The sequence below is a fragment of the Colletotrichum lupini genome, chromosome 3, assembly GCF_023278565.1.
Source record: "Colletotrichum lupini chromosome 3, complete sequence".
Classification (NCBI taxonomy): Eukaryota; Fungi; Ascomycota; class Sordariomycetes; order Glomerellales; family Glomerellaceae; genus Colletotrichum; species Colletotrichum lupini.
Genome location: NC_064676.1, coordinates 3,953,887 through 3,980,176, shown reverse-complemented (window position 1 = coordinate 3,980,176; position 26,290 = coordinate 3,953,887). Strand labels below are relative to the sequence as shown.

The 26,290-nt window shown below is 31.1% G+C and overlaps 6 protein-coding genes across 6 annotated transcripts; 5 read left to right on the top strand and 1 right to left on the bottom strand.

The window, feature by feature from the left end:
- Positions 1–2,593: 2,593 nt before the first annotated feature.
- CLUP02_05963 (enoyl reductase) lies at positions 2,594–2,989 on the top strand (the record flags this gene model as incomplete). The annotated part of the gene is made up of 1 exon (XM_049284968.1): positions 2,594–2,989. The coding sequence occupies one exon, from the start codon at positions 2,594–2,596 to the stop codon at positions 2,987–2,989; it is 396 nt and encodes a 131-aa protein (XP_049142111.1).
- Positions 2,990–10,569: 7,580 nt separating this feature from the next.
- CLUP02_05962 (alcohol dehydrogenase GroES-like domain-containing protein) lies at positions 10,570–11,317 on the top strand (the record flags this gene model as incomplete). The annotated part of the gene is made up of 3 exons (XM_049284967.1): positions 10,570–10,763; positions 10,823–10,934; positions 11,015–11,317. 3 exons carry the CDS (start codon positions 10,570–10,572, stop codon positions 11,315–11,317), a joined length of 609 nt encoding a protein of 202 aa, XP_049142110.1.
- An 8,017-nt stretch (positions 11,318–19,334) lies between these two features.
- On the top strand, positions 19,335–20,036 carry CLUP02_05961 (oxidoreductase; the record flags this gene model as incomplete). Its single annotated transcript, XM_049284966.1, has 1 exon — positions 19,335–20,036. The coding sequence occupies one exon, from the start codon at positions 19,335–19,337 to the stop codon at positions 20,034–20,036; it is 702 nt and encodes a 233-aa protein (XP_049142109.1).
- Positions 20,037–20,178: 142 nt separating this feature from the next.
- CLUP02_05960 (averantin oxidoreductase) lies at positions 20,179–21,992 on the bottom strand (the record flags this gene model as incomplete). Its single annotated transcript, XM_049284965.1, has 5 exons — positions 20,179–20,341; positions 20,414–20,595; positions 20,676–20,758; positions 20,816–21,003; positions 21,082–21,992. The coding sequence occupies 5 exons, from the start codon at positions 21,990–21,992 to the stop codon at positions 20,179–20,181; spliced, it is 1,527 nt and encodes a 508-aa protein (XP_049142108.1).
- A 459-nt stretch (positions 21,993–22,451) lies between these two features.
- CLUP02_05959 (methyltransferase CmcJ) lies at positions 22,452–24,057 on the top strand (the record flags this gene model as incomplete). The annotated part of the gene is made up of 6 exons (XM_049284964.1): positions 22,452–22,574; positions 22,639–22,790; positions 22,973–23,030; positions 23,147–23,409; positions 23,466–23,707; positions 23,822–24,057. The coding sequence occupies 6 exons, from the start codon at positions 22,452–22,454 to the stop codon at positions 24,055–24,057; spliced, it is 1,074 nt and encodes a 357-aa protein (XP_049142107.1).
- Positions 24,058–25,568: 1,511 nt separating this feature from the next.
- Positions 25,569–26,255, top strand: CLUP02_05958 (phytanoyl-CoA dioxygenase; the record flags this gene model as incomplete). The annotated part of the gene is made up of 2 exons (XM_049284963.1): positions 25,569–25,718; positions 25,818–26,255. The coding sequence occupies 2 exons, from the start codon at positions 25,569–25,571 to the stop codon at positions 26,253–26,255; spliced, it is 588 nt and encodes a 195-aa protein (XP_049142106.1).
- Between the last annotated feature and the right edge of the window lie 35 nt (positions 26,256–26,290).

The window sequence follows — 26,290 nt, the reverse complement described above, 5'->3', positions numbered from 1 at the left end:
ATAATAAGAGGTATAACGGGAGCTATAATAAAAAGTAAAATAAAAAGCAAAATAGGGGGTATAATGTTATTATTATTAATAATAAGTTAAGGATAGGGGACGTTATTTAAAATAACGCTCTTATAATCCTAATTAAGCTAAGGGACCTTAGTAATATTAATATTTATAAAAAACTTATTAATATTGAACTATTTATTATAACTTATAGTTTTAATTTTAATATAAATAGTAGCCTTATTAAGCTATTATAAAGCCTTTACTTAGAGTAAAAAGAGTATAATATTAGTTTTATTAAAATTTAAAATAATATAACTAAGGGCTAGGGTACCCTTATTTATATTAAAAAGAGCGTTATAAATAAGAGTTAATAAGTTATTAACGTTAAAATAGTAATACTTATTACGACGCTAAAAAAGAGAATTTTCTAAGTTATTATTAAGCTCTTTAGATTTAGTATCCTCGTATTAAAACTTATTAAACTTAAACTTAAAGTCGTCCCGCTTATTATTATTATTAAAAATATAGTTAATAATAAGAGTACGCTTTTTGATAAAAGTCTAAGTCTTAGGACTATAAGAAATAAGAGTAGTATTATATATAATAATAATATAAATAAGTACTTTATTTATTAAAAGCTTAGTAACGCGTTTATAAAAAATAGGGAAAGTAAAAAACTCTTAAATACGTATAATAATAACGCCCTTAAGAATCTTTTTATAATACTAAGCTAGAGTATCGAGATTACTTCGTAAAGTAGTTATATAGCTATTATTATAAAAATAAGCTAGCTAAAAATAACTAAAACAAAAGATAATCTTAGTTTTATTATTAATATTAAAAATATTAGCCTAAAAAGAGAAATCTAAGTTAATAAAAAGAAAATTTACTAAATAATTACTAACGACTTACTATAATTAAAATTAATAAGTTTAGATACTCGTAGTTAGTAATAAGCTCTTAAAAAATAGCCTATTTAAAATAGACCTTTTTTGCCTTATTACTTACTAACGGGTTAGTAATATAGGTAGTAATATAGATAAGCTCGTTAATATTATAATATAAGCTAGCTAAGTAGCGTATATAAAGAGTACTATTATAAAAACTACAAAAGCCCTTCTTAGGATTATACTTTATATTAAGTATATCTTAAATATATAAAATAGTAGACATTTTAATAAATACTTAGTAATAGTATAGTAAAAGAGTTATAATTAAGAAATAATATAGAATTAGAATATTATAAAAAGAAAAGTATAATTATATAAAAAAGAATTTGTAAAACGGTTATTAAATAGAAGGAGGGAAGAAAAAATAAATACGTAATTAGTAATAGGAAATTTTTTTTTTACTATACTTAATAGCTTAATAATAATAATAACTACGAGGTTAAATAAGCTCTTATATATTATGACGGTTAAAATATTTTATTATAAATATATATTACTAACTTAGTAACTAATTAGCGCGCTATTATTAAATAATAATAATAAGGTATCCGTTAAATAAGGAAATAAAAATAATACCTTATTTTTAAATAAAAAAGGATATTATTAACGCCTTATAGAATTTATTATAAATAACGACGTTAATAGATTTATTATTAATATTAAAAAAAGATATTACGTAATAACTTTAGGGACTAAAGTTATATAAGGGGGGAGTAATTATAATAAATTTAAAATATAGTTAGTAATAAGATATTAATAACTTAGTAATTAATATATAGATCGTATTATAAAAGAACTTTTTAAGAAGTAAAGCCCTTATAAAGGACTCTATAAGCTTTAGTCTTATAATATACTTATACTTATATTATAACCTCGCTAGTTAAGTACTTATAGCCTAATCTCTTATACCTAGCCTATATGTGTGCCCGAGACTGGCAGTCGTATAGCGGCCGTAGCTATACTTAGTGGTAGAATAGCGGGAGCTGCTGGCAGAATATCCTCGCCCTTGAAAATTAGACAAACAAGGGAGGGATCAGATCGATGCATCTACGAAGTATCCGTAGTAACGTGAATATGCCCGACGAAGAGGTAACCGCGTGTTGAATACTCACTTTAGGAAAGTCAAAACAAAGTTTGAATTTGGACCACAGAGACCACATTGGGATCCATAACTCCTTGAGCCGTTGTCCTATAGATACAGCCTACTAACTAAAGGGTACAGAAAGCGCTAATACATATTACGATCCCCACAGGTCCCCGAGTCCACATATGTGTAGTACAGCCGGTTATGCTTTTCCCAGATTTGCGAGATTGTCTATCCGTACGGCTGTATAAGTCTGTCCGAGTAGCGAATTTGAGTCCCACTAGTTACGTACTCCCTTATAAAGACCCGAGTATTCTTGCGAGATACAGCGGGATTGCCGATTCAGGGATATTGTAGAAGTTGTGTTGATCGAAGATTACAAGTTCGGATAGAGTGGATGAGTGGGTGAATGAACCAAGACTGTTTGAAGAACGTCGATGGAGAGTGCTCTCTTGTAGGTAAGTGAGGAGACGTGGTTTAACAGGTATGAAGCAGCTACAGAGGATAAGGTAAACAAGGTATTCCGGGCTGATTTTCCAAGTCACCATCGACAGAGTTCAGCATGGGCAGTCTTTCTCATCAAAATTTTGTCCCTCCGACGACTCAGAAGGCCATCGTTGTAAATGGCAAGGACGAGGTCGTCATCTGGGACGAGGCACCATGTCCCAAGATCCCAGCGGATCAAGTCATGGTTCGCGTTGAGGCCGTTGGCCTCAATCCGAGTGATACCAAGATGAGGGGAGCCTTTGCGACAAAGTTCGGCATCCTAGGTGCAGATTTTGCAGGCACCGTGGTCGCCGTGGGAGATGAGGTTGACAATATCTCGGTTGGCGATAGGGTCTTTGGTGCCCAGAACGAGATATACGGAACCACGCCTGAGCGCGGTGCATTCTGCGAGTATGCTGTGACCCGTGGTAAGATGTTGTCACGTAACAGGGATAGTAATCGCACCTCATAAAGTGCCCGTCACGTGCTAAATCACGTATCTATCTTAGATATCGTATATATAGACCTTTTCTTTTTATTTATTTTTATTTTAATAATTAAGCTATTTTTATTATACTCCGTATACTTATTACTATATATTATAACTTATAATAATTATAAGCTTAGCTTTTAATTAAGACCTTATATCATAATAACGTACTTATTAATACGACTTTTATAATTTTTTTGAAATAATTAACTTATTTATACTTATTTTAGCTTAAGCTAAATTAATAAACTATAATAATTAAATTAAATAGTTTAACGTACTTCGTATTATAAATAAGGGCGTCGGGGTTTAAAAATATATTAACTTAAACGCTCTAAATTTTAATATATTTTTTAACCCCTTTATAATACTTACTTCGCCCTTAGAATTTAAATAATTAGTTACGATTTATAATAAAAAAGAATTATAAGCTTATTAAGCCTATTATAAAGCGTTTAAAAATAACTAAAAAAACTAAAAAATCCTTTATTAGTAGTTTTTAAATATATTTCTTAATATAAACTTTTCGACTTCTTTAAGTATAAGTAACTTATAAAACTAAGCCGGGTTTTCTTTTATAAAACTAGTTATATTACTTACTTTATGTAAATAAATTTATTTTTATATTATACTTATAAAAAGGATTTATACGCTCGAGAGTATTTAAAAATAATAAGAGCTCGATATTAAATATAAGTAACTTATAGCTTATAAATATAATATTATTAATATATATATTAAAGTCTTTACTTAGTAATTAGTAAAATTAGTTAATATTATATTATATAAATACGTATTTTAAAAAGCTATTAAGAACGGTATTAAGTTTAGTATATAGCGAATTATTAGATATTTAAAATAGGAATTTACGCCCCCCGAATTAGTAATAAAGAATGCGGTTTAAAAGGAATATTAATAAGCCCTTAATAAAGCGAGGATTAGAATTAACCCTTAATACTAATATAAAAAGTAGTAATTTACTTATTTCTAAGCTAAAACGTACGATATTTTAAAAATTAATAAAGAGATTATTATACTTAACTTTTTAGTTATAGTTAAGTTTAGACTTAACTTTATATAGGGCTAATATATATATAAAACCTTTAGTAAATTAATAGCTTTTAGAACGTATATAAGGACCCTCGAGGAGATTACGTATATATTTAACTTAGTAATTTAGGATATATATACTAAACGACTTTTAGGTTAAGGAGGGGCTTATTCTACTTTTACTAAACATTTTAACTTAGTTAACGACGTAAATAATAAAAGTAATATTATATATTTTTATAATTATATATACTTATAGCGCCCTATAGTATATTAAAAATTAAAATAGGTATTTATAAGCTAAAACGCTAATAAGTTATTAATATAAACACTAAAGAGCTATATAAAAAAAGTCCTTATTATTATTAAATTAAATAAATAGAAATTACTTTATAATAAGCTTAAAAAAGCTAGTTAACTAAGGAATAATAAAATCCCTAAGAAACCTAGGTTTTTGAAAAAATCCTCTAACTAACTTATAGTAAGCTTATTAATAAACTAAGACGAGGGCTATGTAGTTACTATATTTATAAAAAATTAGGACTTAGAAGTAAACGTAATTTTTAATACCCTTATAAATAGCGCTTACCTCTTTTTTTAAAATATAATAATAAATAATTATAAAATAATATATTTGGTTAGTAATAAGAGCTTATTTAAACTTAAGAGTTATATATTATTAAGTAATAAAGACTATGTTAAATTAAGAATTATTATATTACTTATTATCGTACGTAGTACTTATATTATAAAGGGCGTCTTAGACGGACCTAAGGAAAAGGGAACTTATAATTTAAAGCTCTAGAACGTTGCTTATATTAAGGAATTCTATATTAATATAGTATTAGAGATTTTATTAAATAGAAATATATTTTAATATTATAGTTTAGATTATATTTTATAATAAAAAACGCTTTATAAAAATATTATTAAAAAGTAGCTTATTTAAAAGAATAATTTAGTTTTTTTTAAATATAAGCTCCTCTAATCCTATCCTTTTTTTATAAACTTTAAGCGTATTTTATAGAGCTTAGTTAGTATTATATTATTAATTAGTTATAGAAAATTCTATTATTTATATTAATATACTTATAAGAGGTTTAATAGCGCGCTCTTTTAGTACTTTAAAATAAGTTATCTTAGACTTAATACTTTTTATTAATTATTATATAAAACTTAAAGTATGCGTATTAAACCTCTATTATAAATTAAGTATAAAGTATATATATTATTTAATACTAAAATAGTAGTTTTAAAAGGACTATTTTCAAAAAGAGCTTTATGGCTATAATACTATATATATTAAAATCTCTTCTATTTCGAACTATTTCTTAGTAAATAATAATATATATTTATAATTTCTAACGAATATAATAAATAGCTTAGGGGGTTCTTTTTAAGGATTAAAATAGAAGAGGAAGTGCTTTTCGTATTATAAAGCCTCGAGGTAGTAATTCGTTATTAAAAAGGGACTTTAATTTACTTCTTTAAAAATAATAATAAGACCGCTTTTTTAATTATAAACGTTAAATACGTATATAAAACGTAGTATAACGAGCTAAGAATCGAAATAGAACTTTTAGTTTTATATATAAAAGAACCTATAGGTAATACTAAAAAAGTAAGTTAATTCGTAATTATTAAAGTTTATAAGATATACCTTTTTACGAACCTCCTTATAAATTTATAAAACGAAATAGTACTAATAATAATTTTTATTTATAATATTACCCTATGGGAGGCTAATAAAAGAGATTTACTTATTATAATAAAAATTAATTAGTAAAAGCGGTATTAATATTAATAATAAACGGGTTACTAAGTACGGGATTCTAAACTAATTACCCCGTATCTTCGTAACCTCTATAAATATAGTTATTAAGTATACCCTTTTTATAAAAATTATAAAAAGGGTATATATTAAAAAGAGTTTAAAGTACTTTTTTATAAATATATAAAATACTTAGTTAGATATATATTAAAAATATATACCTCATATAGGGTCTAAGTACCCGCGCTTAAGTAGGTATTTATTATAAAAAATATTAAGTTTAATAAAAAAGTCTTTTATAATCCTATATATAAAAAGTAAGCTATTATAAATAAATAAGTAAATTTAGTAATTTAAAAAATATAAGAACTTTTTAATATTAATAATAAGTTAGTTCGAGTACTTAGGGAAATAGATCTAGATTTTAAAAATATTAATATTTAAAATAATTCTATAGTTAAGGATAGTATTATTATTAAATTTTTAATTACTTAGGATACTAAGTAACCGATAAACGTATTTTAAAGTATAATAAATAAGGCTAAAGAGGCTAATATAGTCTTATTATTATTATTAACCCCTAAAATAACCCCCTTATATAAGCTTAGGGGTAGGAGTAAAAAAGGGGATATAATAACTAAGTTATAAACGGCTTTACGTAATTTATAATCCTCTTTATAAGCGCTTATATATATTATAAAAGTTCTTAAGCTTTTAATTCTTGATAGCTCTCAATAAAACGCTAAAATATATAATAAACGAGGTACTAATTATAAAAAAATAATTCTTAATATTAAAATTAATATTAATAAGGAACTCTTATAATAAACCTTTATTATTATATAAGAATAGAGCTTATAAAAACTATTTTATTAAATACTAAGTAAAGCTTTATTAAGTTTTAAATATTTAAACCGGGCCTATAGACTTCTATAACGTTTTAATAATAGTATTTTTATAACGTTCTTATATTTAAATATAAGAAATAGTAATTATTATAACTATTTCTAAGACTACTTTTTTTTATTTTTATATTTAATTAATAAAAAGCTATAAAAGAAAGTAGTATAGGATATATAATACTTTATTAAGTAATAAAAAGAGTAGTTTATAAGACCTATTTAAAGCGCTCTAAAGGAGTTTAAAAACTATAACTTATTAAAATTAATTTCTAAAGCTTATTAAAGAAGTTTAGTAATATTAAATATTTCTTATTATAATTATAAAAGCTATTTAAGGATATTATAAATATAAAAATAAAAAAGCTAAGGGATATTAATATAAAAAAAAAGGTTAACTGTAATCCTAAATAAAAAATCTTATTTTTATTAAAATAAGTATATATTTATAAATACGACGTTAATAACGAAGTTAGTAAGATAAAAGTACGTATATATATAAAAAGGGATATATAACTACTTAACCTCTTATAAAATACGTACGCTTTAATACTTATTATAAAAGCCTTTAGGCTTATAATAATAATAACTACCTAATTTAACCTTAAAATAGACTAATATAATACTATTAACGCATTCTTTAACGCGCTTTTTAAAAATAATAAGTTAATAATTATTAAACTCTTAGAGAGATATAAGGTTATTAATAAAATAAATAAGCTTTAATATGCTTTATATAGCTTTTAAGACTCGCTAATTCTCTAGTTTTAAACTTTTACTTCTATACTTCGTAATATAAATATAATATATAACTACGAGGAGATTTATATTTACTAAACTATAAATAAGAAAGTAATATTAGTATTTTATATTAACGATTTTATTATTTTATATTATTAAAATAATTAAAAAGTAGTTTAGGGGATCGTTAATAATATAAAAAAATATATTAATTTTAAAAAGAATAGACTAATTAATTACTTTTTTAGAGTATGGATTTTATAAAACCGTACTACTTATAAGGTTTATTTTATTTATAATATATATATTAAATAAGTTATTAAGCGCTTTAACCTTATAGATTTATTATATCTAGCTACCCCTCTTTTTTTAAAAGAGTTTAAATTAAATAAAGGGTAAGTAATAAAAAAAGAAATAAAGAGTTATTAAGAAAAGGTTAGGAATATGCTTTATATAGTTATTATAATTAGACTAAACGTTGCCTTTATTTATTTATAATTATTATACTTCTTAACTAACCTAAGCGTAACCTATATTAAAGTAATTAATTATTATATTTAATATTTTTATATAACGAAATATCTTACGCTTTATTATAATAATATACTAAGTACGCAATTATTATTTTTAATTAGAAATATTAGCTTTATAAATAATAAAATAATACGACGATTATTTTAAAAATATATAATATTCCTTTTTAGTAGCTTAATTTAATAGAAATTAGTATACTAAGTAACGGTTACGACGTTAATTATTAAAACTAAGCTTTTTATTTTAAAAGAATTATAAAAGAGATTACAGTTTTAAAATACCTTTTTAAAAATATTACTTTTAATTTAAGAAAAGTATAGTTAATTAATTATAATAATTAATAAACGATTTAACTCGTTATAAAAAAAAGAAAAAAAATAGTTACTTAACTTTACTATATTAATATATAAAATATATAGCTAAAATAAGAGTACGCTAAAAGTAACTTCGAGGTTACTTATATATTAATAAAAGATATATTAATAACTAAACTTATTAAAAACCTTTTATAAGCTAAGTTTGAATATTTTTATATACTTCTTAACTTTTATAATATATAAAAAGCTATTATAAATAGCTAAAATAATTAAAAATAATTAATTTAAGCTATATTTAAAAAAACTTAATACTTAAAAGTAAATAATAAATAGAACTTAGAGTATAGCCTAAAGGCTTAAAATAAATAAAATAAAAACCTTTTATAACTTAAAGGCCTAAACTCTTAAAATAACCTTATTTTATAAAGTATATATATATAAAAATAAGACCTAAGCTTATACTTATTATTTAAACTCCTAGTTTATAAAGTACGTAATTATTAAGAATATAGTATTATTAAAAAAGAGGGTTAGTATACGTATTAAAAAACGCGTTTTATATATTTTAAAGTTTATAAAACTAAGAGTAATAGGGGTAATAAGGGGTATAAGAACTAGAATAATTATTAAATTAATAACTTAAAATATAAAAGCGGGTAGCGTAATAAGAAGTTAGTTATAAATAATTATAATAAATATAAGAGAGGACCGGGGGCGTATATTAAGGAAGTCTTTTATATAAAAGCCGATATAGTTCTTATATATCCTCTAGTTATTATATATTTAATAAATAATATTATAAAACTTAGTAATATTTTATTAAAATTATGATTAAAAGTATACTTTTTAATAATAAAAAAGGATAATATATTTATAAAAAAGAGAGTATTATTTATAATAACCTTAGTAAGGGCCTAGGTTATTAATTATAAAACGATTAGTATATTAATATACCCTTTAGCTAAACGGCTATTAAAATAGCGTATATACTAGTTACTACTTTTTATAAAATAATAATTACTATCCTTAGGGTTAGTATATTAAAAAGCTATTTTAAAATAAAATAAGTATTAAATCTCCTATTCTTTAAAAACCTCTCTCTTAAGCTTCTTAAAAACTAAGTATATATTAATAAGGCTTAAAATAATAAAAAAAAACTATATTTATTACGGGGGGTACCTTAGCCTCTTAGTATTTTTTTTTATTTTTTATTACCTTTTTAAAAAAAAGCTAGTTTTACGTTTTTTAAACCTTAGAATAATATTAAATATAAACTTTTGAAATAATAAATATATAATATACCTTTTTTAAAGGGCTTATTATTTAAACTAATCTTATTTTTATTTTTAAACTCCGAGGGGGGGATAAATAAAAACTTATTAAAGCTCTTATTATTATTATTTATTTTATTATTACCCTTATTATAACTACTAAAAAGAGCTTCGAACTTAATAAAGTCTTCGGCGTTTTAATTAATAACTTTAATATCTTTTTAATTAAAAAAGGAGAGCTTAGTAACCAGGTTTTAATAAGTAAATAAAAGGTTATAGGGGGGGTAATAATTTAAAAAGGCTCGTTAATATTATTACTTATCTAAACTCTTAATAAACTATATAATACGTATATAAAAAGTATTATAGAAATTACGTAAAACTTATTATTATTTTTAAATATATTAAATATTTATATTTAAAATAAAATTAGTAAATAATTTAATAGTATAAGTACGCGCGTAATAAACGGGGGTATTTATAATAATTATAAGAGGTTAAAAAAAGGAAAAAAAATAATAACTAAGTAATATTATAAGAATTTAGATATATATAAAGTAGTTAAGTAGCCTTACCCTTAGTAATTTATATACTAAAAATAATAGAATATGCGCTATTCCGGGTTAGGATTCTATTTATTTTAATAAAAGGATATATTTATAATAAACGTAGTTTAAAAGACGCGTATTCCTTATACTTATTTTTCTTTTATTTATATTTAATTAAATTAAGCCTTTATAAGGGTATTCAAAGATTCTATCTTAAGTATAATAGCTCCTTAATAATAGTAATTAAGGGGTATATTACGTAATAAGGATAGTAATCGTACCTTATAAAGTACTTATTACGTATCAAATTACGTGTCTATTTTAGATATCGTGTATATAGACCTTTTCCTTTTGTCTATTTCTATTTTAATAGTTAAGCTACTTTTACTACACTCCGTATGCCCATTGCTGCGTGCCATAACTCGTGACAGATGTGGACAAAGGTTCCAGAGTCTTGGAGCACTGAAGCAGCTGCATCTCTACCTGTGGGAGTGAGCACCGCCGGAATCGCCATGAAGCTGCTTGGCTTGCCTCTGCCCGGTCAAGGAGCTGCGAAGCCTGCCTATGTATTGGTCTATGGGGCCAGTACAGCAACTGCGACAATTGCCATGCAAATGCTGAAACTGTAAGTCAAATCGTCCACCATATCTTTGAGGAAACATCTGACATAGTCATCGTGAGCAGTTCCGGTCTCGATCCGATTGCTATTTGTTCCCCGAAGAATTTCGACCTAGCGAAAAGAAACCAGGCAGTAGAAGTTTTCGATCGCAATGATAAAGAGCTGGCGAAAAAGATTGTGAGTTGCTGAAATCCGAAGTTTGCATGTTGCGTAATCGTAAGGCAACCAATCACTGACTGATTGTTTTTCACGTTCAGAAAACATACACGAAAGGGAACTTGAAATATGCCTTGGACTGCATCACGACCGTCGAGTCTACCGCCTTTTGCTACGCTGCTATCGGACGAGGCGGCGGCAAGTACGTGTCTCTTGACCCTTGGCAACAGCATGCTGCGACTCGAAAAGTTGTCACCGCGGATTTTACAGTCGGCCCTCGAATCTTTGGGGAAGGATGCACCTGGCCTGAGCCCTACAAGAGCGATCCGTCGGAAGAACTGCGCGTCTTTGGGATCTCTGTTTGGGAAACTGTAGAGAAGTTGATTAACGAAGGAAGCTTATAACATCATCCGCTTCGTGTTTTAGATAGTGGATTCGAGGTAATTCTGGCGGGGATAGAAATGGTCCGAAACAAGGTACTTATTAATATCCCTATTATAGGGTAGTTAGTTCGAACCGTAGTTAACAAAGAGATTAATTAAACTATATAAATATTTACGTAAGTATAAAAAAGAGGTTCTAATTATAAGTTAGGCTAGTTATAATAATTATAAATAGGGCCCGTAATTAGCCCCTATATAGTTAGCTATATACCGTAGTTAAATTAAATTTCTAATTTAATATTAACTTTTTTTTTTTATTAATTTAATTACTATAGTTAGAGATATAATTCGACCTTAGGCCCGTTTATTAAATCGTCTCTTTTTCCTCTTTTTCTTTACTTTTTTTATATAACCTATTCCTTTATTTATATAATAACTTTTCTATTATTTATAAATTACTTTAATTCCTTATTTAATACTACTTTTATAAAAGCGTTTACGAGGTTATTTTTATTATTAATCTAACGGATTTTAAGTATTTTACGCCTTTTATATAATTACCTAAGGGCTATAATATTAATTATAAGCCTCTTTTCTTTTATTATTTTTAATTTAATAAAGTATTTATATAATAAGTAAGAATCGGTATAAATAACTATTAAAATAAATAGAAAGCTAATTTAATTAGTAATTTCTTTTAGTGTTATTAAAATTATATAAGAGAGGTTAACGCTATTAACTATATTATAAACCTCTAACGCTAGTATACTTCTTATTACCTATTTATTTTTAATTAATAAATAATAAATTATATTACTATATATAGTAAATTCGCTCTTACTTATACTCTCATTAACTAGGATAATAATATACCCTAATTACGAAGTAAGATCGTTATTATTTATAAATAACTTATTAATAAAAACATAGAGCTTATTAATTATAAAGTTAATTAGGTAATAAATAAGACCTTAATTAAGATTTATTTATTACTATTTAAGCTACTTATTAAGTACTTTAACGTCTCGTTTAGTTAGATTTATAGCTTATGCTATTTTAATATAATTAAAAATTATTTTAGGTTAATAAATACTTATAATATATACCCCTCGCGCAAGCTTAGCTTTATATTACTTCTTAACGTTAGTTATATTTGGATTAATAAAGTTAATTTTCTTACTCTACTCCTTTTATTAAAAAACGACGGTTTCTTTTTTAATTATAAAAATCTTATTATTAAATACTAAGGGGGTATTTATTATAAAAACCTCTTTTAGTTTTATTACGAAGCCCGCTTTTTAAAGCTCCTTATTTTCCTTTTTTATAAAGTTAATATTAAATAGGCTTAATATATCGTTAGTTTATATTTTAATAATCCTAAATTAGTTACTCTTATACTCCATAACTAGTAAATACGGGTCGTACGTAGAAGTAATTATTAATAGTTAATTAATATAAAAATTATAATAAGTAGCTTATTAATAAGTGCCCGATTTTACGAGCTTATATAGTAGTTTAAGCACTTTAATAATTATACTTTTTAAGTACTTATTAACTATTTCCTTTAGTAAATAGGCTAGGATTTTCTTTATAAGCCCTATAGCTAATTAGGTATAGGCCTAGGTAATATTATAGCTCTAAATCTCGTATCCCTTTTTTTATAGTAATACTATTAGTACTATTATTAATTATTAATTATAGCGCTATATAGTAGGTAATTATATAAGTAGTGTTACCTTTTTAACGTTACCGTACCCCTAAATTACGTATTTAAACTTTTTATACGGCTAAGGTATTCTTTTTTTTTCAATTTTATAAACTATTTATAATTTAAATATATAGAGGTTTATATATTTTTTTAAGTTATATAAAATAAATCAATAGACCCCTCGATTATAAAGATTGTTTATTTTAATAAGATCTAATCCTTTATATAGCTTTTTAATAATTATAATTATACTTTTTTTACGTAGTTTAACTACTAATTTAAAATCGGCTTTCTCTTTTATTATATAAAAGGTATTAATTATTTTATTATTAGTAATAAATTACTACGTTAGGGCTTATTATTATAGTTTTTTGCGACGTTTTATTAATAATATTAGTACCCTTTTAATAATTTCCTCTTCTTTATTATTTATTAATATTATTATAACGATTTTATTAAGGATAATTTCTTATACCTCTACCGCGGGTTATATAGTTTCCCTTAGCTTTTTCTTTTTTTATAAGTTAGAAATTACCTCGTTAGGATTTATATAATACGGTTTAACTACTATAATTAATACTTTAAATAGCTAGTTATAATTTCTTATAACTATATAAGAGCGCTCGTTAACGGAAATTAATTTATATAGCCTAGCTTATTATTAAGTAATTTTATATTATACTTATATATCCGAATTTAGTAATATATTTAAATTATCCTTTATATTAAGCTTATTACGTATAGTAATTACCTCGTTAACTTACCTTTTTATATTTACTTTATATAGTACTTATATTACTTTTTTAATTACTTAGGCTCGTTAGCTTATACTTAGCGACGGTAATAAGGCTAAGGTCGTTTTTAAATATACTCTAAATACTAATAACATTAGTATAAGTCCGTTAGGCCCTATAGTATCGTTATAGTATTTAAATACTATTTAGAAGTATTTATTATTAATAAAATCTAGATTTTCTTTTTTAATAATTCTAAACGCTTTTTTTAATTATTAGTATACCCTCTCTACCTTTTTAATACTATAGTACGCTTTAATAAATACGATTTTTAATTATATATTATAAGCTATTATATTATCTTTAAATTTTACCAATTTAAAGCTAGTATTAGCGTCGGTTCTAATATTATTTAGCGGTCCCTAATATATATTAATTTAGCTTTTTTATAGGGCTACTTATACTATTTTTATTTATAAATCCTAGAGGAATTACCCTACTTAGAAAGATATAACTACGTTAATTATATATAATACTAGCCGATTATTTATATAAAAAATATTAACGACGATTTCTTAGTTAAAGTTAAGCTTATTATATAATTTAAACTTAAATTTGCATAGGCTCTGCGTATTTATTTAGTATTAATAATATACTTTTATTAACTACTCTAGCGCCCCTATTTTAATATTATTATTACTTAATTACTTTAAGAAGTTATATAGCCTCGTAACCGACGGGTACTTAAATCTTTAATATAATCTTCTAAGCTTATTTCTATTAAGTAATTAATTAACTTTATATTATTAATAAGCTTTATAAACGTATACTCTTATTATTATTTAACTATTTCGAAGTACTTACTACTAGAGATTCTATTCCTTATATTATTAAATATAATACTTAGTTAATTTATATTTTTTAAATATAAGAAAAATAAGGTATTAATAAGTAAAATATAAAAAGTTATTATTCTAAAGTACGTCTCTATTTTTATTATACTTAGGGTAACGATTTCTTTACTTAGGCCGAAACTAATTTTTATAATACTTATTATTAATATATTAAGTATTACTAATGCGATCTTTTATAGTACTTAGAATTACCCTTTTTTTTAATTAACTATTACGATGCCTTAGTATTTAGGATAATCTTATAAAAATCGTCTAGGCCGTACTTTTTACTTACGTAAAATACTTATATAAGCTTAGTATTCGAGGGATCTAAGTAGTATAAAAAGGACCCTTCTAGCTACCCCTAGATTTACTTAGTATTATATTCTTTTTTTTTTAAATATTAAAAGAAATAGTATTTTCTTTTTAATTATTAAGAGAATAGGCTTTAGCCCTATTAGATTTACCCTTTTAGCTACCTTTATATCCGTTATTTAAGGGACCTTTCTTTACTATTTATAAATAAAAGCCTACTTATTAAGAGCTTTTATTACCCTCTATTTATTTAGCTTCGTATATCCTCTAGAAGCTAATGGGGTAAAAAAAGAGTAGTTAATATTATTAATTTTATTATAATTTAATTCGTTAGTATAGGGGGTAAGATCTTTTTTATTTTTTAAATTTCTTATAGAGGGTATATATTTTAAGCTACTACTTTAGCTACTATTACTAAGTTTTATACCCCTAGATCTTTTTTTATATATAATAAGGAATTAGTTAAATTAATAAGGGCTAGTTTTACTATTTATTATCCTTAACTTTTTATATTATTTATACGATTTAATACGCTTTTTTTTAGAGTAGTTATTTAATTAATATCTATTTTTCTTATAAATATAATATTACCTTTTTTATTACTTTACTCATGAGTTAAATCTTTATTTATTTAACAAATCTAGGCCTCTTTATTAGTAATTATTATATTTAGCCTTTTTTCTTTTTTTATTATATATTTAATTAACTTAATATTACTAATAAGGGCCGTTATACGCTTAGAGGTGGGTTTAGTATAGTATTTTTATTTTAATATTAAAGCTAGATCTTAGTTTTAAATAGAGCGTCTCATAACCTTTAGGTACTTAGTATAAGGTTATTTTTACCTCTAGTATACGCTAAACTATAGTATAAAAATACTTAACTTTTCGCTTATTTATCCCCTTATTTAGCTAGGTTTTTATTAGCTTATTGATTTAATTAATAAGCTTTTTAAAAATCTCTACTTACGATTTACTTTTTATTATCCTAGTTATAAATATAAAAGAAATCGCTCGTAGTTTAGATAAGAGCTTTAGGTTTTTATTATAAGTCTCGAAGCGGCTTTAAATTACGTTAATTATATTAAAAAAGTCGTTTTAATTAAAATTACGTACTACTTCGTAATAGTAATTAAAGGCTTTGTTTATAAGTACGATATTAATTACTAAATAGTACTAGTATTCCCTAATTCTAACTTTTTTATAATAATTATAAAATATTATTAGGGTTTTTTATAAGACCTTATACTTCTCCTTAGAGTATAATTTCTTTTTTAAAAAGATCTTCTTAAGGTCTATAAATTATTTTATATTTATTATTAAATCTTTAGTATTTATATACGATCCTTGCGTCGCTACGTATTATTAATAATTTTAGGTTATTTACCTCTTTTTTTATTAGCTAATTAGTACTAAATTTTATATTAATAATAGTAATAAGTTATAGATCGAAATAAATAGAATTATTAATTATTATACTTCTAGTATTATATTTTACCTCAGTATATCTTTTTATAATAATAGATTTTTATTAATAATTATAGGGAGGAAATCTAAGTTATTTACCCTTTTTTTAAATTTATTAAAGCGATTATACGCTCTATCGACCTATAGTTAGTTTTATAATACGAATTCCTTTTTTATAATTATTATTATTAGTATTTTATATAGCTCTTATAATTATAATTACGCTAATAATACCCCTTATTTATAAAGGAATTTATTAACTACTTCTATAATACTTAAGCTTATATTTACGAATTATTTATTTAGTTAATAACTAAGGTCGTTTGCAATTTTATAAAATAGGGGTTACCCCTATAGCCCCTTTTTTTTATAAACCTTAGTTAAATAGATTAATACTACGTTAATTTATTTATTATTAAGCTAATTTACGATTTTATATATTTACGTCCCTTAATAATCCGGGTTAATATTTATTTATTTATAAAGGATTAGGATTTTATTTAAGATTGGGTTTTGTCCTTTTTTTTTATATCTTAACTTACTAAGGGTCGTGCTCTAGCTTATGCCTATATTAGTAATTATTAACGTATTTAATTTTAATAAGGATATATTTAATCTATATACTAGTTATAATAAATTTATACTTTTATTACTTAACGAATTTATTAAAGTTTAGGAGATTCTTACTTCTTTTTACTATTTCGTTACTATTTTTATTTTCATTATTTTAATAATTACTACTACCCTTCTAAATTACTAACTATTATACTTATTAAGATCTTTTTTTTATTTAATATAAAAGAGTAAGTTTTAATAGTTCCTTTTTATAATAGTAATAATAAACGTTTATATTACTATAAGAATATATAATAATTAATCTTAGGATTTTTATTAATTACCGATTTTTATTATTTTATATATTTCTAGCTTCTTAAGCCTTATATTCTTTATAATTTCTAATTAACTTCCTTTTTTAACTTACCTCTTTTAGGGTAGTATTCTATAAAAATAGTTAAAAATAGATATTAAATAGCTCGTAAAAGAGCTATATAAGCTATTAAAAACCGTATAAGCCGTTAAGTATAATTAATAAAATTAAGCCCTCTTTTTTATAAAATTATAGATTTTAAGGACTTATTAAAAATACTTATTTATTACTTATACGTAATGAGGTTAAATACTTTAAAAATCTTATTTTTTATAGCCTCTTAGTACCCTATTTTATATCTTTTAAATAGTCTTTTTTATAACTTAATTATAATTAGGTAATTATTACTTATTAATAATCCTTTTTATTACTTAGTTAATTTCTTAAAATTAATAATCTTATATTAGGAGTTAATATAAAAAAAAGTTTTTTAGCGGCCTTTTAGAAGATTTCTTTTTTTTCTTTTAAACTTTTATTTTTTTAGCCTTTTTTTAAGTTAATAATAACTTTAATAAGAGGTCGTAAAACTTTTTTAGGGTAGTTACTTTTTTTTTAAATTAATCTCTAAGATCTATAATATTCTTAACTCGATATTATTAAAACCTCTAAATTCTCTCTTTTTTTATTAAACCGTTTTTTATATTTTATTCTTAAGTAATACTTAGGGAGTAATTAAAAGAGCTATATAGAGGTTATTTAAATTACGGGCTTAAGGTCGTATTTATAAAATCCTTATAATAATAAATCTTTTTATATATTATAAATCTCTTAGCTTAATAACTTTTATAGGGTTATTTTTATTATTAAGTAAAAATATTTATATTTAAAGATCCCTTTTTTTAATTACGCAGTACTTTTTTATATTATATTATTAAGCTCGTTCGTTATATTAATTAATTAAGTAAATAGTCGTTACGTAAGTATTTCTTTTTACTAATTTAATTAATTAATTTTTAATTATAAGCCGGCTATAGAAAAGTTATTTAGTAAAAAAGCTACTCGGGGTAATAGTAAAAGGCTAGTTATTTAAGCGGTTTTATTAATTAACGTAGTTTAATATAATAAACGTTAACTTTTTATAAATAGTAAAGGGCTATAATTATTTAATTTTATATAGTATTTAAGAATTACTTCCTTTTTTATTTACTTTTATAAGGTTAATTAGTACGAATTTCTTATTTTATATAGTATTAAAAAGTCGTTTTTTCTATATAGCGAGATACTTTACTAATTTATAATAATAAAATTTAATTACTAATTAGTATTAATATCCTTATTATAGGGTAGTTAGTTCGAACTATAGTTAACGAAGAGATTAATTAAATTATATAAATATCTGCGTAAGTATAAAAAGGAGGTTCTAACCGTAGGTTAGGCTAGTTATAATAATTATAAATAGGGCCCCTAATTGGCCCCTGCGCAGTCGGCCGTACGCCGCGGTTAAATTAGACTTCTAATCCGATAGTACTCTCTGGAGAGAAAGTAGTTGTACGCATGAATGCTTGATTTGATATTCAGACAACTAAGGAGACATGCTCAGTGGAAGGAGCCAAAATCCTGCCAACCTCTCTCAAGAAAAGTAGCAACCAACATGAGAACATTCTAGCCGACTGCTCAAGGTCCGCGGGCCAAAGTCATCAAGTCGAGCAAGCATGATACGACAAGGCCCGGGGAGAAAGTCATACAGTGCTCTCTTCCTCAAATCTACCTTGACCCACTGAAATCGGCCGAAGTACCTTGTTCAAAGCCTCCGTGGGCTTGTGCTTTCTTTCATCTGATGCGATAAACTCGTCGAGGCACATAAATATCTCCCGAACATTGCTCTCCTCACCTGTCCTCGGAGCCACTCATACTTCCAGCACCAAAAAACCTTGCACACCAGACTCACTCACTTCGTTCTTTTCACAAATCTTATACATTTTGAGGCAAGATTTTCATCTCCGTCTTATTTCTCTACCCATACGCAGAGAAATACCCGTCCATCCACAGCCGCAATGGTCACATCACTGAAAAGATCGCCAACGCGGGCCATCCTCTGCATTCATGGTGGCGGTGCTTCACCCGACATATTCCGTTTCCAACTCGCGGGTTTCCGTGCAGCTCTCAAAGAGGATTTCGAGTTCGTGTTTGCCACCGCACCCCACGTTGCCGTCCCCGGCCCAGATGTTCTTCCCTTCTTTGCCGGAATGAAGTCGTTTTTCTCTTGGTTTCGCAAGGGCGCAACCGACACCGAAGGTGAAGTTGCCGTGTTCAACGAAGCCATCAAAATGGCAGTACAGGACTGGCAGCTGGAGAACGAGCACGTCAAAATTGTTGGTGTCTTGGGCTTCTCGCAGGGCGGGCTAGCAAGTACAGTCTTGCTGTGGGAGCAGGAGGTGGGATTGGTGCCGTGGCTCCCGCGATTGGAGTTTGGAGTGTTGGTCTGTTGCGCTTATAGTGATGTCGCGACAGATTATATCCGCAGCAAGTCAGAGGGCGGTGACATTGCCAAGATTTCGGTGCCTACATTGCATCTTCACGGCAGTCAGGACTGCAACTTAGGGCAGGCGAGAAACACTCTTGCAACGCATTACTCCTCGAAGGCCGCTCATGTTATCAACTTTGAAGGAGGACATCACATTCCTCAGAAAAGAGAGGATATTATCAAGATGACGAACCACATTCGACACCTTGGTAAAAAGGATATCATGCACTAGTTTGCCTTAATCAGATGAACCCGTTTCTACATGTATTTAGCGATACGTTTTACCTCATACCTCTCACTTGAGCAAAACTGCTGAATCAACGTCACTTCCAGCTAGTTACGTGACCACTGAACTGCTTTTTCTAAATGTGACCTCACGTTTCTTTCCTCTGGGAAACCCAAATCTGAAGGTTATCTTTGAACCACAAAGTCCAACACTTCTGATCTTCCATCCATCGGTCACTTTCAGGACATAATTCCATGTCGAAATGGAACAAAAAGGTGGCGTACAAGAGACGCATTTCCTGCAATGCAAGACTGATCCAACAGGTCAGCGAATTTATATCGATGCGATGGCATTGGCCTTCGAAAAACGTTCGGAAAACTTACTTCTTGCCAATACAAGCGCGCGGACCGGTCCCAAATACCTGGAACACACTATGTTGGTCGTATGTGTGGTACTCATCGTACCCACGCTCACCTGGAATCCATCTTTCGGGGATGAACTCGTTGCCATCTTTCCAGTACCGAGGGATGCGGAAGGCGGTCCAGGTCGCGATCGACATTTTAGTCTAGAAGGTGGTTCAATTAGCCATGGAACGGGCCCTCATCAAAAGGGCCATGAGATGATACTGAAGAAGGTGATACTAACGTCTTCGGGGAGAAGATGACCGAGGATGGTGTTGCCCCCTTCACCAATGACACGCATACCACCCGTCGGGACAGGAGGGTGTACTACGATGAACCGTCAGTTGTGTTTCATGTTAATGGGAGACTGGAAACTCTTCGCACATCTGAGGCATTCGGTGAGGCACGCCTGAAGATACGGCAAGTCTTTGAGAACATCGCCTTTCAGCTGGTTCGAGTCGCCAACAGATCTCACTTCTCTAACTAGTCGTTCAAGCTTTCTCGGAGACTTCAGCAAAAGATATGTGAGAGCGCTCAGCGCTGTCGCTGATGTCTCAGTGCCAACTATCATGCTAGAAGTAGGAAAAGGCAAACCGCGTGTGTCAGTTACTAACATGCGTAGCTTCAGATAGGTACCAGGAGCAACTCACAAGTTGTTGGCGTTGTTGTTCATTTCAGTACGAGTCAGCGCGTTCGGACCCTCGGCCTTGAGAACGAGCCCCCAGATGTCATTCCTGGCATCAGCGCCCTTGGCCAACCTCTTCGTGACACGCTCATGCGAGCTCTGAACGTGCACAGCAGCAGCCTTCTTATCTTGTTCCGGCTGGAAAAGATGCCACAAATATGAGATTACCGGGTAAGGCCTCAATCTTGCCTTGACGATCATCCGCTTGAAATTCACCTGGACAGCGTCGACCCAAGCATTTGATCCACCGTTCTCGAGGCAGCCAAGTGCTTCGCCGAATGCAAGATCTGCCATGATATCGAACGTGGCGAAATTGAAGAGCTGGACTGCATCCATGACAGCAGCTCCAGGAGAGTTTTTCTCGCTAGAGATCTTCCGACAAACTAGATCGACCATTTGCTGTGCGTAAAGCGCCAGCATAGGTTCTTGCTTCGTGATGGCGCGGTCGCTGAACGCATTGCTGAAGATTTTGCGTAGGCGCTGGTGCTCGGGACCGTGAGCTGACGAAATCGAGTAACTCCCGTTAGAGAAGAGATTCTTGCTGTTTTTCCTCTCTTTCGAGTTAACTTTACGAGTGGCCGTCGCATGTCCATATATGTCCTTCCAAGCCTGAGGTGTGATGTAACTGAGACGGCCAGGCTCGACGCGCACAACGTCGCCGTATTCTGCGTGGAGCTTATCGAGCCAGCCGACAGCATCGCCATTCACGAAGTGGTACACATGAACCAGTCGGGTGATAGCTGCCAGTCGCGGGCCTGGGTATCTTGCCAGTGGATGGAAAATGAGGTTGTAAACGGCGCGCAATATCGTGACTATCACGAGCCACGACGTAATCACAAGGCAAAACAGCCCGGCTGATGATAAAAATGATAACATCTTGAAAGAAAGACTCCTTTGTACAACAAGAATATGATGAAAATCTGATGGCCCCGGTGTAATGCTTCGGCTCTTCGGCCGAAGAAGTCTCACCCGAGTCGAGTTCATATATCGCGAGACTCCGTCGGTTGAGGCGGGCCGGCGTTTTGAGGTGACGGAGGGCAGGGGCTGGGACCTGACGTTAAGACGGCAGCAAAAAGCGCACAAATCTGCCCGGCCTTGGTTCCCCGCTCAACCCCTATCCCCTGCACCTGGGACAGTTGTCTAGTCATATCATATTGTGCTTTCACGCCACTGCTTGCCTCGTACCAGACTATGACAAGCTCGGTACTAAAGTGGGCATAAGTATGCTCCGTGACGCCTCTCATTGAAGATGGCACTGATGATCCCATCTTTGGACAAACTCCTGTAACACGCAATCGCTTCCGCATTTTATCCTTCCAGTTATCATTGACAATCATGGCAGCAGTCACTGCTTTCTTCGAGAGAACTGATCTCCACAAAACGGCGAAGCCGTACTCTTGGGATGGCCCTGACGGGCAGTCGTTCCCCAAGTCGAATTTCGTCATGAAGGACATGGAAGTAAGCTTCAGGCAGATTTTGTTGGAAAAAAAGACCGACGATGTTGACGAGTGTGCAATTCAAGCTTAATCTGACCGACATACGAACGCTGCCAGATTTCAAGCCTACTATTGAGGAGAACGGCTTCTGTTTCCTCGAGAACAAGTCCAAAGAGCTCTCGAAAATGACTGGAGCGGATGACTGTAAACCTTACTTGGAAGAGATGGCTCAATTTTTGTACGTTTGCACCATAGCTGCGCAACCAAAGAAGACGCTGATGATTTGCAGAAAATCTCGATTTGGTACAGATGAGATTTTCCCCATCAATGCCAATGTTAGTGACTACTCTAGTTTGAATTACAGAAGCCTTCATTAGGTGGCAATATCGTACTTGCTAATCACACTTGACCTAAAATCAGTTTCGAGATGCACGTTCGCAAGGAGGCCGCACGGGACACCTTCCTTTCGCCCACTTGGGTAAGTGTTGGTATCCCTATTACAGGGTAGTTGGTTCGAACCGTAGTTGACGAAGAGATCAATTGAACTATATGAATATCTGCGTAGTAGGTGTAAAAAGGAGGTTCCAACCGTAGGTTGGGCTGGCTACGATAATCGTAAATAGGGCCCCCAATTGGCCCCTGCGCAGTCGGCTGTATGCCGCGGTCGAATTGGACTTCCAATCCGACAGTAAGAGAATCTTCATTATTTCGTCGGCACATTGTTCGTTTCTACCGCTAATTCGAATTATGGCTGCAGATAATACCGTGGCCAGTTCTTGGAGCAGAATATCGCTGTTCTTGACCGAGGAAGAACGGCAACGCGTTCTCTCAGGCCAGAGTCGGGCGAGAATTATCAAGTATGCAGCGACCAAAACTCTTCCTCGGCTTCGCTGTGATTGACATTTTTGTTTAGTATTTGGCGCCCGATGTTCAATCATGCCGAGGACATTCCCTTCGCCGTGTGCGATCCAAGGACTAACATCGATCTCGCCGATGTTGTCTCGGTTGACCGCATCACCCACGAAGCAGCCAAGGAAGTTGCCTACTTTTCCTGGAATCCTGCCCACAGATGGTACTGGATGAGCAACCAGACCCCTGACGAGATTGTTATCATGACACAGTACGACACCCACCCGCCAGGTGGCTTTTTCAACAGTAAGTTGCCGATCATCAATTGGCGCGAGCATATCACCGCCCGCCAAGTGGTGACCGAGACTGGCCTAGTCGACCAATGGACAAGAAACCTTAACTAATGAGCTCCGCACATAGTTGTACCCCATGCTGCATTTCGAAATGGAGCGGCTCGGCCCGGCTGCCCAACGCGGTACAGTGTTGAGGCAAGATTCATTGTACTGGAGCCCGCGCCGTATCAGAAGGATGGGCCTGGTCCTAATGGTCCATTCCCAGAAGAAAGTCGACTTCAGCCGTGGAAGAAGTGGGTTACACCGCCTGAGCCGAAGGCTGTCCCAGCCCCCACCGCTGATGCAAGGCCAATGTACTTCTAACTTGACGGCGCGAATTGTAAGCGTGTGCCTCGCTTTGTCTGGAGAACGAATGCGCTCCTGCGCTCGGTAGTGTCATAGCTCAGAAATAAGAATACTTGGCATGAGGCATGGAGCTCTCCACTGAATGCAACCAGGGTCTCAAACGTTAGATCCCTAGTTTCCTAGTCGAGGTACAGCTACAAACACGTCAGCTGGGACCCTGAACTTTATTCTCGTCCCGACGTGGTGGAACTGTCAGCATCTAATCGGGTACTCCGTCTTGGGGTATGATTCTACTGTACGGAGTACAAATGACGTGCGGCGAATGCCGTCAAGCTCCGCAAATGTAGTCGGCAAATCTTCATGAACCGCTCTTCCCAGGAAATTCTGTAATCTTATGTTAGAGGGCCGTGCTCTCACCTGCGTCCTTGTGAGCTTTCAGACACGGAGTGCCGGCCGGAAGAAAGTCCCGTATCCGCGGGATTCACGGTGACCGGAAGCATCTTACATGTCGAATGTGAATCGTGAGCTATCAGAACTAAGAAGAAAACCCCGGTGCAAATTTCTGAATGGTAACCTCCTTGCCTGAATCACCGGCGACCGGCCGAGAGCGGCGCGTCAATGGACCCCGGTTGTCATTACACATGTATCCGTAGTCGAGAGTATCCGTACAATGGCCCGAACCGGACTTGCTACTGAAGCTCATGACTCAAGAGGACAGAGCGCTTGGCTCCGGGAGACCGGATTGATTGTGGGGGATAAGTGTTCACTAAGCCCTTCGATACCCGGCCGAGACATGGATGGTCGGCAACGTCGACCGCTTGGCGCTAACCCGATATAACTGACTAGTACGGATACTACGCAGTAAGGGACTAAAACACGAATCCGACGTTACGAGGCACGCCTGCAAAGTCTATTTCAACTCAAGTTCGTTGTACGAATAAGCATAATTTCGCCTAACTCTATCGACACTCCTATTTACCCAAACGATAGGTATTACCGAGGTAGTCATTCTACCTCGCTATTAATCAGACCCGCATACGCACATAAAATTAGACTTTAAGAATTTCCTATCACTAATCTTCGCAAGTAGAACTTTGATCGGAGGTGGAGAGGACTTTCAAATCTAGACCGGCGGGTGAAGCGGTGAACATCAACAAGCAAGGTCATGCATCATCTTTCCAGCACAAAAAAGTTCACCACTTGAACCGAAAATGTAACTTCTCGTCAGAAAGCCACGTAATACAGCCTGGGCAAAAACGGGGGTCTTTCACTGCGACATTGTGAGCAAAGTCATGAACCCAAGCCGGCTACGGCACCTTTTACGATGCCGAAGGTGGGGTCTATGTGTGCATATACAGTGCGGATAACACAGAATATATCGATGCAGTACATAGTAGGTTTGAGCTGAACCTCCTGAGTATTATCCATTGCTCATCGCGAGACTGTGAGCACCATCAGAAGTCTCCAAGGCTCCAACCTTCCCCAGTTTCAAAACTTTCACCTCGATTATTGCTGCTCAACGACCCAACATGGCATCGACTCTTCCGCCACCGGCTGGCTCCCTCATCTCTGGGCTTGTCTTCGAAGGCAAGCCTTACGATGTAACCAGAGATGACCCTCTAAGGGTGTTTCAGCAGAATGTTTCTCGAGTTCGTGCATACATCGAGAAAAGACTGGCAGTATGTTGGATCATTTCATAGTAATTGTAACTCAGTGATGATGGTCTTCATTTTTCCTGTAGCCACAGTATTTAGGCCATAGCTTATTATAATATCTAGGACTTTGATGGACTTGGTACTCTCGTTGAGCTCAAGCTCGGGGACGGATCAGAGTACTTGAGTCCCCCTATCTTCATTGATTCCACATCAACGAGTGCAGCACTGCTCGATAACATCCCAGATGATGTTCAGCCTGGAGTCACGGTAAATATTATGCCGGAGTACATCCTCGATGTCATTGAAGGCCGCATGCACGCAGTTCACGCCTTTGGCAAGCGCGCAAAGCCTCCGTGTCGTGGGAGCTTCCCAATGTGCTTTGCTCTGGGCGGACGTCCCCAGTCTGTTGTCAACGCGGATAAGCTGGATCCTCAAGATCTGCCAAAACCCACTGAGGACGCTGAGCAGATTAAACGCGATCTTCAGAAATGGGGATACGCAATGGTGAAGAATGCTCTTTCGGCGGATCAGGTTGAGATTCTCAAGGCTGCTGTTGAATAACAAGCAGCTGGCGAACGATTGGCCGGTGTAGCTCA